A 15,155-nucleotide genomic window follows, 5' to 3' on the forward strand; every position below is an offset into this window, starting at 1 on the left:
TTTACTGTAATCCTGACCTGTATTAAAAGGTCACCTCTATTAAGCGGTCACGGTCACCCAAAAGTCCCAACAAGCTGATTTCTATTGTCTTGACCTGTTTTAAACGGTCACATGGTAAAAGGAAACCACTTAAATATGGTAACAAATAGCGTGCCAGGCAATCAAGTTTCTAATGAGCTGCACAATCGTGGCGTTAATGTTGTACTAGTCCGTTTCAATACCATGCTCTCCTTTGTCATACCATTTTATCGCAGAACTTTCTTAACCAAGTACATCACTGTAAGTGATGTATTCTGTACAACCTGTATTAAGCAGTCACTTAGCCATTCTCCGAGGGTGACCGCTTAATACAGGTTCGACTGTACTACGAGAAGCATATCACTTTGAAGGGTATAACTCTGATCCACAATTGGGGATTTTGAGAACCTGAAGAAGCAATCAGAATTTACTACGAATAAATGAATGCGTCCGTGCCATGTGTGAGCAGCCAAAAAGTTGCATCTCAATGCCTCTTGTGCCAGCACTGGGTTTCCCAGGAGAAGTGACGTCTGAGTAATGACTGCAAAATACCCTATTGATGACGTAATTACTACCCAAATCTGAGTCTTAATTTTAAATAAATGAATGAATAAATGAATGGCTATTGCCATGTGTGAGCAGCCAAAAGGTTGCATCTCAATGCCTCTTGTGTCAGCACTGGGTTTCCCAGGAGAAGTGACGTCTGAGTAATAACTGGAAAATACCCTATTGATGACGTAATTACCACCCAAATCTGGGTAGAAATTCTGATTGTTTGAAACAAATTTCCCTTGCGACATGTACAGGTATGTATAACGCACATTTGTGGTTTTCATTAGCCGAGGCTTTTTGTTCTGTTATGTTGAAGATTCGTCGAAATAAACGCCTGCCCCGGGATTGGTCACAATGGGTGAAATGAGTAGATTTTCCGCCATTCCAGTAACCACCTTTTGGATCTATCGAGTGACGTGAGCATTTCAACTGTCCATGAAAGCTATGTAATATGAATATTTTAATCGTTCACCAGGGTTTACGTCCAGCAGTGGATGACCATGTTCATGAGCAACTTACCAGTCATATGATAGACATGACAAAGGCGTTTGCTGCCTTGAGAGCAACACAAGCTGCTGAGTCAGAGACACCAAAGTATCCACCAAGGCGTACCAGGGGTGGTACGGAGGCTCGCCCTCAAGAACAGGCCAGCCATGAAGATTATGTGACTAATTTGGCAACACTTTGTCAAGAACAACGCAATGAGATTGATGAGATGAGACGTCTTGTTACTGCACTGTCTAGCACGGTTCAACATCTGGAGCGCAGGCTTGAAGAGGCGCGTGTGAGGCATGAGAGACCCATGCAAGAACTCACTCTTAGGTAAGTCACTGGAAACATTTCTAGCTGCTTATGCTAGAAAGATGAGGTGAAAAGACTGTACCACCACGCAGGAAATTTTCCTTATTCTCTTGCTTTGATGTCTGGGGTACTAACGGTGTAGCTGGGAGTTCCGGGTGTTGGTTGCAGTGTTCCACACAAATACTGAACGTTTCTTGATAGTCTCAACCACAGAGGTGGCTGTTGAGGTTCTACGACCTCTGCCAGTTTTTTCACGCAAGATAAGTGTGGCACTAACCTTGGTAATCATGCCTTGTAAACTCTAAAGTCACGCAGATGAGGCAAAAGAAATAAATACTTGATGCAGAATATTTTGGTTGACTATCAACATAGTATATTAGAAGCTTTCACTGTCTTATGAGGTTAATAATCTACTACCTCTTGAACCTCCTCTAAAAAACCCATATGCAAGCAAACTCCATTTAATTCCTCAAGCGCCATTACTATCAGTCGTGCAACTCAATGATCTCATCAACCTGTGACCTCTTCAAACACTATGGCCTCCACAAACTCTACGAATTCTTCAACCAATGACCTTTTAAACTCTACGACCTTTTCAACCAATGACTCTTTGAATTTTACGACGTTTACAAACTCTACAACTTCTTCAACCTCTTCGCACTCCACAAACTCCACGCCTTCCTTGAACTCTGACCTTTACAAACTCTGACCTTTACAAATTTGCCAAAATAGTCAAATCCGTCAACATGGCTCGTTTCCTTGTTTTTAGCTAATTTGCATACGTTTGGCAATTTGACGAAATTTTGCCATATTCGCCAAAATCGTCAAATCCGTCAACATGGTGGGCTTCCCATGTGTTTAGCCAATGTGCACAATTTTAGCAATTTGACGAAATTTCGCCAAAAAATTCAAATCCGTCAACATGGCTGGTTTCTGTGTGTTGAACTAATTCACATAAGTCAGGTAATTTGATAAAAATTTCGCCAAATTCGTCACAGTTGCCAAATCCGCCAAGATCGTCAACTCTGTGGCAAGATTTCGTCAAAATTTTAAATTAGCTATTGCGTGCATTTCTGGACATATATGAACCAATGACCTCTTGAAACTCTACGGCTTTTCAACGTCTACGCCGTCCACAAACTCTAACCTCTAAAAACTCTGACCTCTTCAACTTCTACGCCTTCTGCAAACTCTGACCTCTTTAACCTCTATGCCGTCCACAACCTCTAACCTCTAAAAACTCTGACCTCTTCAACCTCTACGTTTTACTACAAACTCTGACCTCTTCAACCTCTACGCCTTCTGCAAACTCTAGGACTTCTTCAACCCTTTGCCTCCGCAACCCCTGACCTGTACAAACTCTACGACTCCTTCAACCTCTGGCCTGTTCAACCTCTACGTCTTCCACAGACTCTGACCTCTTAAGCTCCTACGCCTTCCGCAAACTCAGACCTCTACAAACTCTACACCCTCCACGACCTTATACAAACCGGCTTATACAAACTCTACCACTTCTTCAATCCTTAACCTCTACCAACTCTACGACTTCCACAAACTCTGACCTCCTCGACGTTTTTGCCTTCCACAAACTCTGACTTTTACAACCTCTTCAAGCTCTGACCTCCGTATAAACTACGCCGTTGACAAACTTTGACCTCCACAAACTTTACGGCTTCTTCAAACTCTCACCTTTACGACCTCAAATTCTTTGACCTCTACAGACTTTACGATCTCTCCAACCTCTACAAACTTTACAGCCTCCGCTAACTCTGCGACACCCTCAAATTCTGAGTCTACGACTTCTTCAGTCTCTGACCTCGTCAACCTGTACGATCTCCACAAACTCTGCGACCTTCACAAACTAACTGACCTCCACATACTTCATAATCTCTACAAACTCTACGCCCTCAACCTTTACACTCTCAGCAAACGTTACGACCTCTACAATCTTTGGGCCCTCCACAAACTCTGCAACTTCTTCAAGCTCTGACCTCTTCAACTTCTGCGACTTACACAAATTCTATAAATTCTACAAACTTTACACGCTCTACGATTTCTCGAGAACTCTACGACTTCTGTAAGGCTGATAACAATGAGGGTTTAAGAAAAAGCAACGACACTTTACAGTAAGGAATTTTGGGGAGAATTGCCTTAAACGTTGTAGAGGTCATCGAGGTGGTGGAGGTCGGGGATATTGTGGAAGTCTAGAGGTTTTGAAGTTGTAGAAGTGGTAGAGGTCACAGAGGTTGTCCATGTCGTAGAGAAGTGAGAGGTCTTGCTAGTTGAGGTCATGGTGGTTGACTTTAGTCGTCGCAGAGGTTAACATATGAAAAACATAATCAAAGGCTCCTGTGAGCCAACTCGTGAATGCAGATGACGCATCAGTAATTGAAATTTAGACGGCTACGGAAACTTCCTTGAAAGCTAAAAGAAATTATATCTTTGCCCGATTATGTAACGAAAAATAATCATTCTTGTACTATAAAAAATGATTGCCAAATTATTCTCTACAGATTGAATAAGATTATTCCGATGCGCCGATTAAAAAAAATGACGTGTTTTTTTATTCAAAGAAGCACGCCATGTGCAGCTACGTCATGCAAATTCGTGTCCGATAGTCCGGGGCTACTGGATTTTGTGATCGGGCTAGTGGATTCTGACCATCACTTGCCCGATGGGAAAGTGAAGTTTTCTGGGGAATTAAAATTACAAAATTACTGTAGGGCATACTGTTTTTAACTTCCAGGTAGATTTGTGTTTTTCAAGCCGATCTCACAAAGGGAAATCTGTTCAACAAAGTATCGCATGACATTTCATGCCCGACATAAATGCGTGAAATTTTTCCTTTGGAGTTCAGTCCACGCAATCCTCAAGTAAAAATAATGAAATATGACAAGCTCTTGCTAAATAAGAATTATTTATCGACCGCGTCCTTTTGCTTTCCCATAAATTACCAGTTGTAAATTGCGAAAATGAAACATTTTTCCCTTTGAAACCTCTATGAAAGCTGACAAGATCTTAACGTGTTCATTTCACCAGAAATTTGCATAATTTTGTTTATGACGTCACTGATGCGTGACATGGCTCGTTCCGCTTTCGCGTAAAAACTGACAGCAAAACTAGTTTTTTTTAGCAAACTAGTCTACTTGATGTAATACTTTTGTATGAGAAGGAAAAATATGATGAAAGATGTCGAGTTTTCATGTATGCAAAAAGTTATGATTAGCAGTGAACTTTTCAGTTGATAAGAGTGCTTCTTTCAGCTGAAGACATTTTCTGGCGGGAAATATTTTCGGCGGCAAAATGTCAAGTTGCGCAACGCAATATCACGCATTCTTTCGGACTAAAACGATTCAGTTAGTTCAATTGCGAAGGGAGGATAGGTTAAAAAAGTCGGTGAGGCCTACAATAAATAAGGCCACTAGTGCTAAAGGTAAAAGCTCTAAAAAGCGTCTTGTTTATTCAAAGTCCATGCCGACAATTACTTTTAAATTAAATTATTTTTTAATTAAATTATTTCTAAATTAAATTATTTTTAATTCTTAAAAGACACCGCACTTTGTGAAAAAAAAAAACGAAAAACTATAACTTTGCTCAGATTCAACGAAAAATCTCCATTCTTATTATTCTCTACAGAATGAATAAGAGAATTCTGATGCGTCGCCAAAAAAAATATCACTTTTTTTTTTTTTTTTTTTTCACAAATTGAGTTTACGACCCCGGACTTTCTGAAAAACTGAAAAAACTTGTAACTTTGCTCCAAACTCTACACTTACCATTCTTGCACTAAATGATCGTCAAATTATTCTCTACATCTTGAATAAGAGTATCCTGATGCGCCGTGAATTTAAAACTCATTCACTGCGCACGCCCGAAAGTTAACGACAGAACCGACCAACCAACCAACCAAGTCGACAGTCAGCCATCGCTATAACTTGTTCATTGCGCATGCGCGCATTCACGAGTTAAAAATGTCTGGTTGATATTGTTTTTGTTGTTGTTTTATACTTATACTCTGACCCTTCCAAATAATTTCCTTCAGTCAGCTATTGCCTTAAAAGCATATAGGGCCTAAACATTAGTTTTGGTGCCTGTAGAACCTCACCAGTCCTCCTGAGGCTATATCAAGAAACGTACCGTATACCCACACGATAGATATGGACTTTCAATTGAGTATCGTAAAAGTTCATTCAAATTAATTAAAAAATCTAACCAAGAAAAACGAAGTAAACTGGCCCGCAGGTAGCGAGAGCTAATCTATGGGCCTGTTAAACTAAAAGGATAAAAAATTGTTATTATTATTATTATTATTATTATTATTATTATTATGACATTTGTTTTTTCTTTAAAAAATTTGTGCTTGAAAATTAGTCTTGAAATCGAAATGAATTGTAAATACGTTTTAATAGTTCTTTTTTCAACTTTTAACTTGTAAATAACAATTTGCTTAGTATATGTTAATAAAGAGATTATTTATTATTATTATTATTATCATTATCATTATCATTATTATTATCATTATCATTATCATTATCGTTATCATTATTATTATTATTATTATTATTATTATTATTATTATTATTATTATTATTACGATCAAAGACATTTGGAACGATAGAAAACGGAGTTTAAGAAAGGTAAAGAAATCCCGAGGAAAACAGAAAAGTTGAAAATTAACGAGTTGTAACTAACAAGCTAGACCTATTTTCTGTGATTTGATTTTGCTTCTGATTGGTTGAGAATTTGTTTGGAGTTTTTTCAACCGATTACAGAGGCAAAACCAACGCAAACACGAAATTACTTTCGACGCTCAATTGAAAATCGCTCCTAAATGTGTGAAACGATGAAATTTCTCCAAGAAGAATCCAACTGATTGAAGGGAACTTTGAATCCTCTTTACTGAAAAATATCAATTTTCTCTTTTGCTCAGGTTTAACCGCTACGAGACAAAACTGCTTGAATATGAAGGCCGTGTGTGCAATGGATCATACATCTGGCGGATTGAAAATTACCGTCAATGCCGTCAAGATGCCATCAACGGAGTGATGACTGCAATACACAGCCCTGCCTTCCACACCAGCCTGTATGGATACAAGCTATGCATGAGGATCAACCTGAATGGTGTGGACAGCGGAGTTGGAAAACACATTGCTCTGTTTGTTCACATGATGCAGGGTGATTATGACAACATCCTTGAGTGGCCGTTTACCGGGAGGATCGCTCTGTCCATCTTGGATCAGTCGGAGGGTTCGGAGTTCCGTCATCATATCAGTGAAACCTTGGTGGCCAAACCGAATCTGCTTGCATTCCAGAGGCCAACAGCGCCCCGCAACTACAAAGGGTATGGCTATGTCGAATTTGCTCCCATCGAGCAGATTCGTGACCCACAGTACGTGAAGAATAATACCATGTTAGTTCGCATTCAAATTTTTCACTAAATTGGTTAGCCTGCGAGAGAAGGCTAATCAATTAATAGCTCAGCCGATCAAGAATTTCCTTATCAAGAAGAAGCAAATTTGTTTACAAAAATGAAATTGGCGGTAGTAATTATGGTATTTCTGTACTAGGGTAAAAAAGAAGAAGCGCGTAAACGACACCGGAATACTTACGTAAAATAAGATTTAATGTCAGAAATCGTAGTTTGGCACTGGAAACACGCGTTCAGTGAGATCTTTTGAAGCGCAACCCTACTGATATTTCGCACTGTGTACTTACGAAGACAGGGACAATCTAACTCGTAACCAAGATCCCTTCCGTCATCATGGGAAGTTAAACAATAAAAGAATTGCGTGACGCTGGACCAACGAATGTGTAGTGGTTGGCAAGGAGATTACAGGAAAATCACCATTTCCCTTTCGAACTAGTTTGTCTAACAGTTATGAAACAGCAGTAATCTTGACTATGTAGACGTTTGAAGTTGAAAATTGAGTCTTTAAAGTTGTGTTTAAAGTTGGTTTGAGTTATCGAGTTGTGAAAGGAAAAATGTAACTCTTGTGGGGTCAGCCGTTATGGGAGCTTACCTTACGATGTAAAACTGAAGGGTTGCTGTCTTGCCATCACTGATCAAAGATGTGTTTTCACTGATTCACCAATACTTTCTCATGTGCGATAAAATGCATGAATGAACTCATGTTGTATCTACAGTTGGGGCGTAAGAGGCTCGGATTCCAAGTTTGTTTAGGTTCCATCTTTCAGCTGCTGGCAAAAGTTGAAGAAGATCGCCAAAGAGCAGTTACGATCGAAAGGAAATCGAAGACAAAAGGAAAAGCAGTGAAAAACTTTGAACTGTGCTTTAATCTTTCGATAAATACCTCGCAGAAAGGAAATTGGTGATAAACGAGGAAATTACGAAAACCTGGCAACCGTTTTAAATTCTCGCCTTTGTCGCGCAGAAAACACTCTGCTCCAGAAAACAGATGTCTTCTTGGAGGGAGAAAGAACATTGGAGGCCAACTTTGGAAGAAGAATATCAGTGCAACGTTTTGAATTTTGTCCTGAATATCTAGTTTTTTTTTTTAACCTAGCGTCAAGAATAGTAATTTGTATTCCTTTAATCCGGAGGAGTAGCGGTAACTTCTAAATCATCCCTATAAGAAGCCTTAGACCCTTGCTTATAAATATCAGTTTAAAACAATAACTTTATTGGACTTCGTTTCATTGATTGGATGTAGTTCGTATCGTTGTCGGTTTTCTGCAAGGTACCTTTACTTTGCTCATTTCTTTTCAGTAGTGTAGTTTGCTTGTTCTTTATAACTGGTATAACCAGCCTAATAGGGGTTAAGTAACAAATGGGACTAACACGTACTATGGACGTCAAATGTCATCGTAGGGGGAAAAAAAGCAGAGCAGTACATGAAACATGCTCTTATATCAGCAGCTCATAAAGTACAAATATTCAGTGTTTCCTAGTATTTAACAAGTTATAGCAAAAAAATGCAGTGGGAACCTAAAGTTATTCAATAGTCGCCACGAAAGAAGAATAGAAGGAAAATAACAAAGCATGAATTATCTAAGCTAATCAACTTTGGCCAGTCATATCAAGAGTAACAGGACCGTGGCTCTTTTAAATTATTATAAGCCTTTACTGATTTAAACTGTTATTTGGAAATTTTTTGTAGCAAGTAGTTTTCCGCTGATTTTGATTTTGATTCTAAATTAGTATTTATAATGCAATGATTTAATTTTACCCTGTAAGCAAAGTTAAATTTCCTCGCAACCTAGCTAATATAAAATGTTACAATTCGTTGACCTTTAGGACCAGTTTCATCGATCGCCATCATGACGTAGCTTCAGACTTGAGATCGGGTGAAGCTCAAGCTTCCCGCTGCCAATGGGTATCTTGTTGGTAGTATGAATGCCACTTCCCCCACCCCATACTTGGAATCCATCCCTTTTTTACCACAATTGTTTCTAATCTCGCAATCTGATTGGCTAATTTTCTGTTGTCGATAAGAGTATAGACAACGCTGCTCGCGTCAATCAGCGCGCGGAAATTTTAACAATTATTGAAAAAATTTCCTTTGACGTTGATATTGTGGTAAGAAACAAATGGAATGTGGTTTAGCGTTGTCTGCACTCTTATCGACAACGATATTCGTCATCACAGTGGTCAAAATTTGTTGTGGACTCACTCGGCCTCCACAACATTTTGACCACTGAGAAGACGAATATCGTTGTCGATAAGAGTACAGACAACGGCAAACCACATTCGATTTGTTAATTCTACACTCTGGTCATGTCACCTTGTCGTGGTAGTGTAGCTTGCGTGTCTCAACGATTCCAAGAGCTTTGCCGGCTGGGGGCGTTTTCTCTTGGTAGGTCCAACCTTGCCGGATTGGTCGAAGAGGAGAGACCTGACAAAGAACAGCCACTGGTGTTCCAGGGTTGGGAGTCATGGTAGTCACCACACACTCAAACATTGTCTACACTTCAACTGCCGTCGTGTTCTTCAATAATCCCACTTCAATATGGTGGTTATTTACATTTGCATTTTGTTGAAACAACTGCATACATTAGTAGGGGCTGCTTAAAAAGAGTTGGTCTCCATAGTTACTGCAAGAATCGACCAATGGTGGTCCGTCTTTCAAGACGGACCGTGGGGAATGCGATATAAATTACAAGGCTTAAAGGGGCGGTGTCACCTATTTTTTGTGTCACTTTGAATGGCCAAAAAAAAAGAAACACGGTGATTTGAATCTATAGAATCGTCAAAATAATGGATCAGTTTTGTTAACTATAACCTACTAAATTATTTGTCTAGTTTTTTTATGTTTCAATGTTTGTCTTGTACTGTGTCAGGGCTCCATTTAAACTAGCTCTGCTAAATTGGATGCCCCTGAATAAATATTGAATTAAATAAATAAAATAAATAAAATACTAGTACAGTACACAGGAACTAGTGTTAGGTTTGGCTGCGGATGGCTAGGATGGAAATGGATTGCAACCAAAAATTGACCATGTTTTTAAGTTCTTCCTGTATAATGTAGAAATGTCGCTAAAAACTGATTTGTTCTTCCTCGGAGAATTTTCTTCCCGGCGTTCTAACAGCAATTCCATGTTAGAAAAAAGGTTCTTTGAGTTATTTTGAACACAGCAAGATCGCCATGACACTGCCTCTTTAAGTTCTTGGGTTTAAGGAGACACTGTTAACCCCAATTAACAACTTGCCCCTGTAACTATGGAAGAGAAAAGGAAAGAAGTTCAAAAAAGGTTTATGAGAACCAAGAAAAAAGGTAATAATCTGGGAAAGATAATAATAATCTGGTTTAAAAAAATTAGAGTTGATCGGCTGCCATCTTGAAGCAATCTTCTTGGGAAGGGCATTCATTTTACCAACAAGACATTCATTCGCCGTGAGGGACTTGGGCTTCATTCAATGTCGGCTAACGCCGATCTTTCCCAGATGACTGACCGGAGACAGTTTGGCCTTGTTGCGAAGAAATTTAATGTTGCCAGTTTATGAAACATACGAGTTTATAGAAAAAGCTTTCTAATTGTATACGTTGTAGTGGGTCCTTAATTTTGTAGTGAACGCAAGTTCTAGTTGCAACATTTATAAAGGAAGCGGTTGCTAGATATAGTTACAAATAAAGACGTAAGGGCGATAAAAATGAAGTGACTTATTTGAGGTTATTTTACAGTATGGATCTATAGTCGGGCCAAAACATACGCGAACGAGTATTACTAGTATCAGAAAAACAGCGCTGAACTGAAAGTTGACGTGACTGATAGGCCTTATCACGGTTTTCGACGCCATTTTGACGAGTAGGCAAACAGGTATGAAGTAACAGTGTTTGCAAGGAAATCCGATGTCAAATAATTTTCATAGAACATCGCTTCTGAAAAATTCATGAATTGGAAACTTTTGGCACTAGGAAAAGGATTTCAAGGAAAAATTGGACGGATGTAGCTGTGCCAGAAAGCGTCCAGTCGTGTTTTGAACTTTCCATACATTTGTTTGTGCAGCAAACCAGCCGTGAACTGCTACTAAAAGTAGCTCGCGGGAAAAAATACGGGGAAATGTATGGAAAGTTAAAACACGACTGGACGCTTTCTTGCACAGCTACATCCCTCCAATTTTTTTCTTAAAATCCTTTTCCTAGTGCTAAAAGTTTCCAATTCATGAATTTTTCAGAAGTAATGTTTTATGAAAATTATTTGATATCGGATTTCAATACAAACACTGTTGGTTCAAGCCTGTTTGCCTACTCGTCAAAATGGCGTCGAAAACCGTGATAACGCCTATTATCTTGATTGTTTTGCTAGATTTTTAGCTACGAAAACAATTGGAAGAGGAAACTTGATGAAGCTTGCTGTATAACCTTTAACACATGGTCTTTAATGTTGTAATTTCAAAAATGGCTGAACGGTTTGCTGGGCTTTGCTCCAGCAAAAGGGTTAGACCACATGAAAAGGCTTGACCCTAATACGCAAAGGTGGTTCAAGGTCAGGCCCGTAGCAAAGCTAAAACAACTGAAGGGGCTTAGCAAAATGGTGAAACAAAACACTACCCCCCCCCCCCCCTCCCCCCGTCACTTAAAAACAGACTGATTTGGGAGTTTAGGATGCAACGAGAACATCAAAAAACCTGGTAGATTTAGTAAGTAAAACAATAACTTTGCACCTGGATCACACTCTTAGGTACATGTTTTTGCCTTTTCTTTAACGTGTACTTTTACGTGAAGTTTCCTAATTTCACGTTTGAAGGAGGACGTAAACAAACGACGACAAATTTTTGTTCCTCTTTTTAAATTTAGAATTGGGCAGTAACAATCCGACTGCAGGAGAATTTTTTTTCTCTAGTCTTGAGGACATATTTGTGTGGCTTTTTTGTATGACAACGCGAGAACACTAAATTGTTATAAACTAAGGACATTTGTATTGCTTAGAATGAGCGGATGTCTTAGCAAACAAGTAGTTTATTTCGACAGCTTTTGCGGCTTTGGATTGGTTGATTTAAATCCATTTTAATTCTTATTTGCGATTCACAAGATAGGAGTGCCTGTTAGCGAAGGAAACTAACAGCTATGGTAAACAGACTATTAAAGGTTGTGAAAAGGCACTTGCAGCGTCAGAATTCAACGTTAATTTGTTTTTCCTCGCGAAGGGAGGTTAATAAATTTGTCGGGCCGAGCCGGCCCGAGTGGAGCTAAGCCGCGCGCGAGCGAAAAATATATTTATATATATGTATGTTTGTATATTTAGTTGAAGGTGTCCGCAATGACGTCAGACTGTCTGGCGTCGTCTGAAAAAAATTTGCATACATCGGAAAAAATATGCGTGCATGATCAAATTTCAACTGCAGTGTTCATCAATATTCACTGATGCAGAACTATCTCTCCAGAATCTTTTCCCTTTCTTCCAGAAATCTTTTTTTGTGAAAGATTGCATTGAAGAAATTACACGTTTTGTGGCCGCGGTAAAATAATTTTCCATGGGAAATAAATTCATCGAACACGACAGCGCTTCACGCCCGTTGTGCATTTCATCGCGTCAGAAATAGATTTTTAACCGCAAACTAGCCCGTGGAACTACGAAAAGACCATGCTCATCAAAATAGTTGCTATGTTCAGAAACCTTTTAATCTCCTCATTTGATGCTACAACACGAAAGAGGGCTTTCCACCCAGCCCCAGCTTCGCGAGGTTTTGCGAGTCACGTATTTCTAGTAATTATATATTTTTGGGCACATTGCTTTCTAACTTCCAAAAATTCTGGGGGGGCTCAAGCCCCCCCCCCCTGCCCCTCCCCCCGCTACGGGCCTGAAGGTGACGATTCGTTTCATAAAGATTTTAAAAGTCCAGAGAGTGAATTTTCACTGACCGGTAAAAGGGGGTGTCAGTAAAACGCGGGGTCGGGGTCGGGGTCGGGGTCGGGGTCGGGGTCGGGGTCGGGGTCGGGGTCGGGGTCGGGGTCGGGGTCTCTTTTTTTTTCTTCTTCTTTTTTCTTTTTCTTTTTCTTTTTCTTTTTTTTTTTTTTTCTTTTTTTTTATTTTCAACATCACAGGTCATTTGTGGGTCAAATAAGGATTAAAGCCAATATAAAAAAGTTTTAAAAGTCTCTAAAAATTACTAGCTTAGGATAGGTCATCGGTGACAACGCTCGATGCAGTTCCGTATTCTGGCGGACATTGGTTCCGTGAATTGACTACCTGTTATTCTTCTAAGAAACGAAATGAGGCAAAAAATACAAGGTACGAGGCAATATATTTCCTTGAATTAACAAATTCTTGAACTAGAATGTGCATGAACACCCCCGCCGCCTTCCATGATCGTGCTCGTTTGTTACAGTCAATCCATGTCACGCGTGACTATTATTTCCGAGAATAAAATAAACATGCGTCTCTGGAAATCTTTCCGAAAAAGACGCATTAACCCGCAAAAAAAAAAGATTCAAAATACTTGAGAGACAATTGTTATTCTTGAAATACTTGTGCTGTAATGTAAAGCAAAATTCATAGTTTTATACCGTCAATAAACTATTGCCGACATTAAAACTGACATGTAAATAGGCCTTATCACTGTTTGACGAGTAGGCAAACAGGCTTGAAATAACAGTGTTTGTATGGAAATCCGATGTCAAATATTTTTTATAAAACATTGCTGCTGAAAAATTCATGAATTGGAAACTTTTGGCATTAGGAAAAGGATTTTAAGAAAAAAAATTGGAGGGATGTAACTGTGCCAGAAAGCGTCCAGTCGTGTTTTGAACTTTCCATACATTTGTCTGTAAAGCGAACCAGCCGTGAACTGCTACTAAAAATAGTTCGCGGAAAAAAATACAGGTTAATGTATGGAAAGACTTAACTTTTATATTTTGGCTTTAATCCTTATTTGACCCACAAATGACCTGTGATGATGAAAAAAAAAAAGAGAAATAAAAAAATAAATAAATAAAAAAAAGAGACCCCGACCCCGACCCCGACCCCGGTCCCGACCCCGCGTTTTACTGACACCCGGTAAAAGGAGATCTCTCGGTTTTCATTGATTTTAAATTACCTCTGTTTGTTAAACGCGTCTTCCGTTTCACATCACTAATGTTCCTAAAAACTTCATTTTAAGATATCGAGTTCGGGTGCTTCATAGACCGCAGAAGATATCACGGATTAAAAAATACCGTTTAGAAGATTTGTTCACAGGACATAGAAATCGGGTTCCTTGAAGTCAAACTCCAGCCAAAAGTTATATGGATGGGTGTGTAAAATTGTACATCGGAGCATATCGTCATGCGCATGCTGAAATAAGCCATTTCGGAACTGTGATTTTAAAGAGAGGTAGTATTGATCCATGAAAGTATAAGTTCTGAACAGTAGTGGAAACCAGTGCCAGCGTTCAATACGAAATTTGATTACAACTACAAGATCTTTTCCTCGGCGAACGTCCTCGTTGAAATTGATGTATACCGAGACGAGAAAGTTTCGGGTTGAAATGAGTTTACATGTTACGGTGATCCTCAGGATGCTTTGTCAGGGAATAACTTGGCCTAGTCGGCTACTGGCCATTTCTGATACAATGAAAAGTTTGCGAATATTAAGTGTGTGGACTGTGACTGGTAGATTGATGAGAGGCAATCGCAGAACGTTACGTACACAATTCAACGACGGTGCCTGCCTTTGTTGCTTCGCATACGTTCTGCGCATGTCGGGATGGTCCGAGAGACTCGAGGTTTCTATGGGCGCACAGGGATATTTTTGCACGGCTTGTAACTATATAGGAAAAGCACATCTTAGCGATGGTTGTTGGTATCCAAAAAGAAAATTGGGGGCAACCATGCATTTTTCAGAGATAATTGAGATTTAATTTGGAAAAATAAATGGCATACATTGCTTTTTTCTTAAGTGATCGAAGCGTGTGGAGACTGATTCACACTGTATCTGTGTTAACTGTTTAAATACTTGACGTACTTCACGTTAAAAAACTTGAAACTTTTTCAGTAAATGTTAAAATGATTTAGCAAACTCAGTGACTCCCAAACAACTTATTATCTTTAAGCTCTCAAAGTAAAACCCTCATCTTTAGTTTAACTGACTTTTCTTCTTTTTTTCTTTCCCGTTTGACCGTGGTTATTGTGGTGAGTGATGGTGAGTGCCGTTCACACGCCTCTTCCACAGGCCCTTCGCATTCGAACAAGCGCAAGGTATCATGGGAAGGCGTTCTGATTTGCATAATGACGGAGAGGTTTGGATACAAGGCAGCCGGTCATGCGTGATACGTACCCAGGGAGATTGGTCTAGGGTTGAAGTTTCCAGTTGCTCCACGACTGATGACAAAAGACAACAAACAAGTC

General features: G+C 39.4%; 1 protein-coding gene across 5 annotated transcripts in view; it reads left to right on the top strand.

Moving 5' to 3' along the window:
* The window catches only part of LOC146486136 (TNF receptor-associated factor 6-like), a 51,129-nt gene extending 40,626 nt beyond the window's left edge, over positions 1–10,503 (top strand). For all 5 annotated transcript variants that reach the window (XM_085098677.1, XM_085098684.1, XM_085098702.1 and 2 more), the window contains 2 exons: positions 1,046–1,392; positions 6,302–10,503. In XM_085098677.1, the coding sequence (XP_084954803.1) occupies positions 1,046–1,392; positions 6,302–6,809 (855 nt within the window). In that variant the 3' untranslated portion in view covers positions 6,810–10,503. The remainder of the gene's footprint in view (positions 1–1,045; positions 1,393–6,301) is intronic.
* The last annotated feature ends 4,652 nt before the right edge of the window (positions 10,504–15,155 follow it).

This window comes from Pavona decussata, unplaced genomic scaffold (genome assembly GCF_977016875.1).
Source record: "Pavona decussata unplaced genomic scaffold, jaPavDecu1.1 SCAFFOLD_21, whole genome shotgun sequence".
NCBI lineage: Eukaryota > Metazoa > Cnidaria > Anthozoa > Scleractinia > Agariciidae > Pavona > Pavona decussata.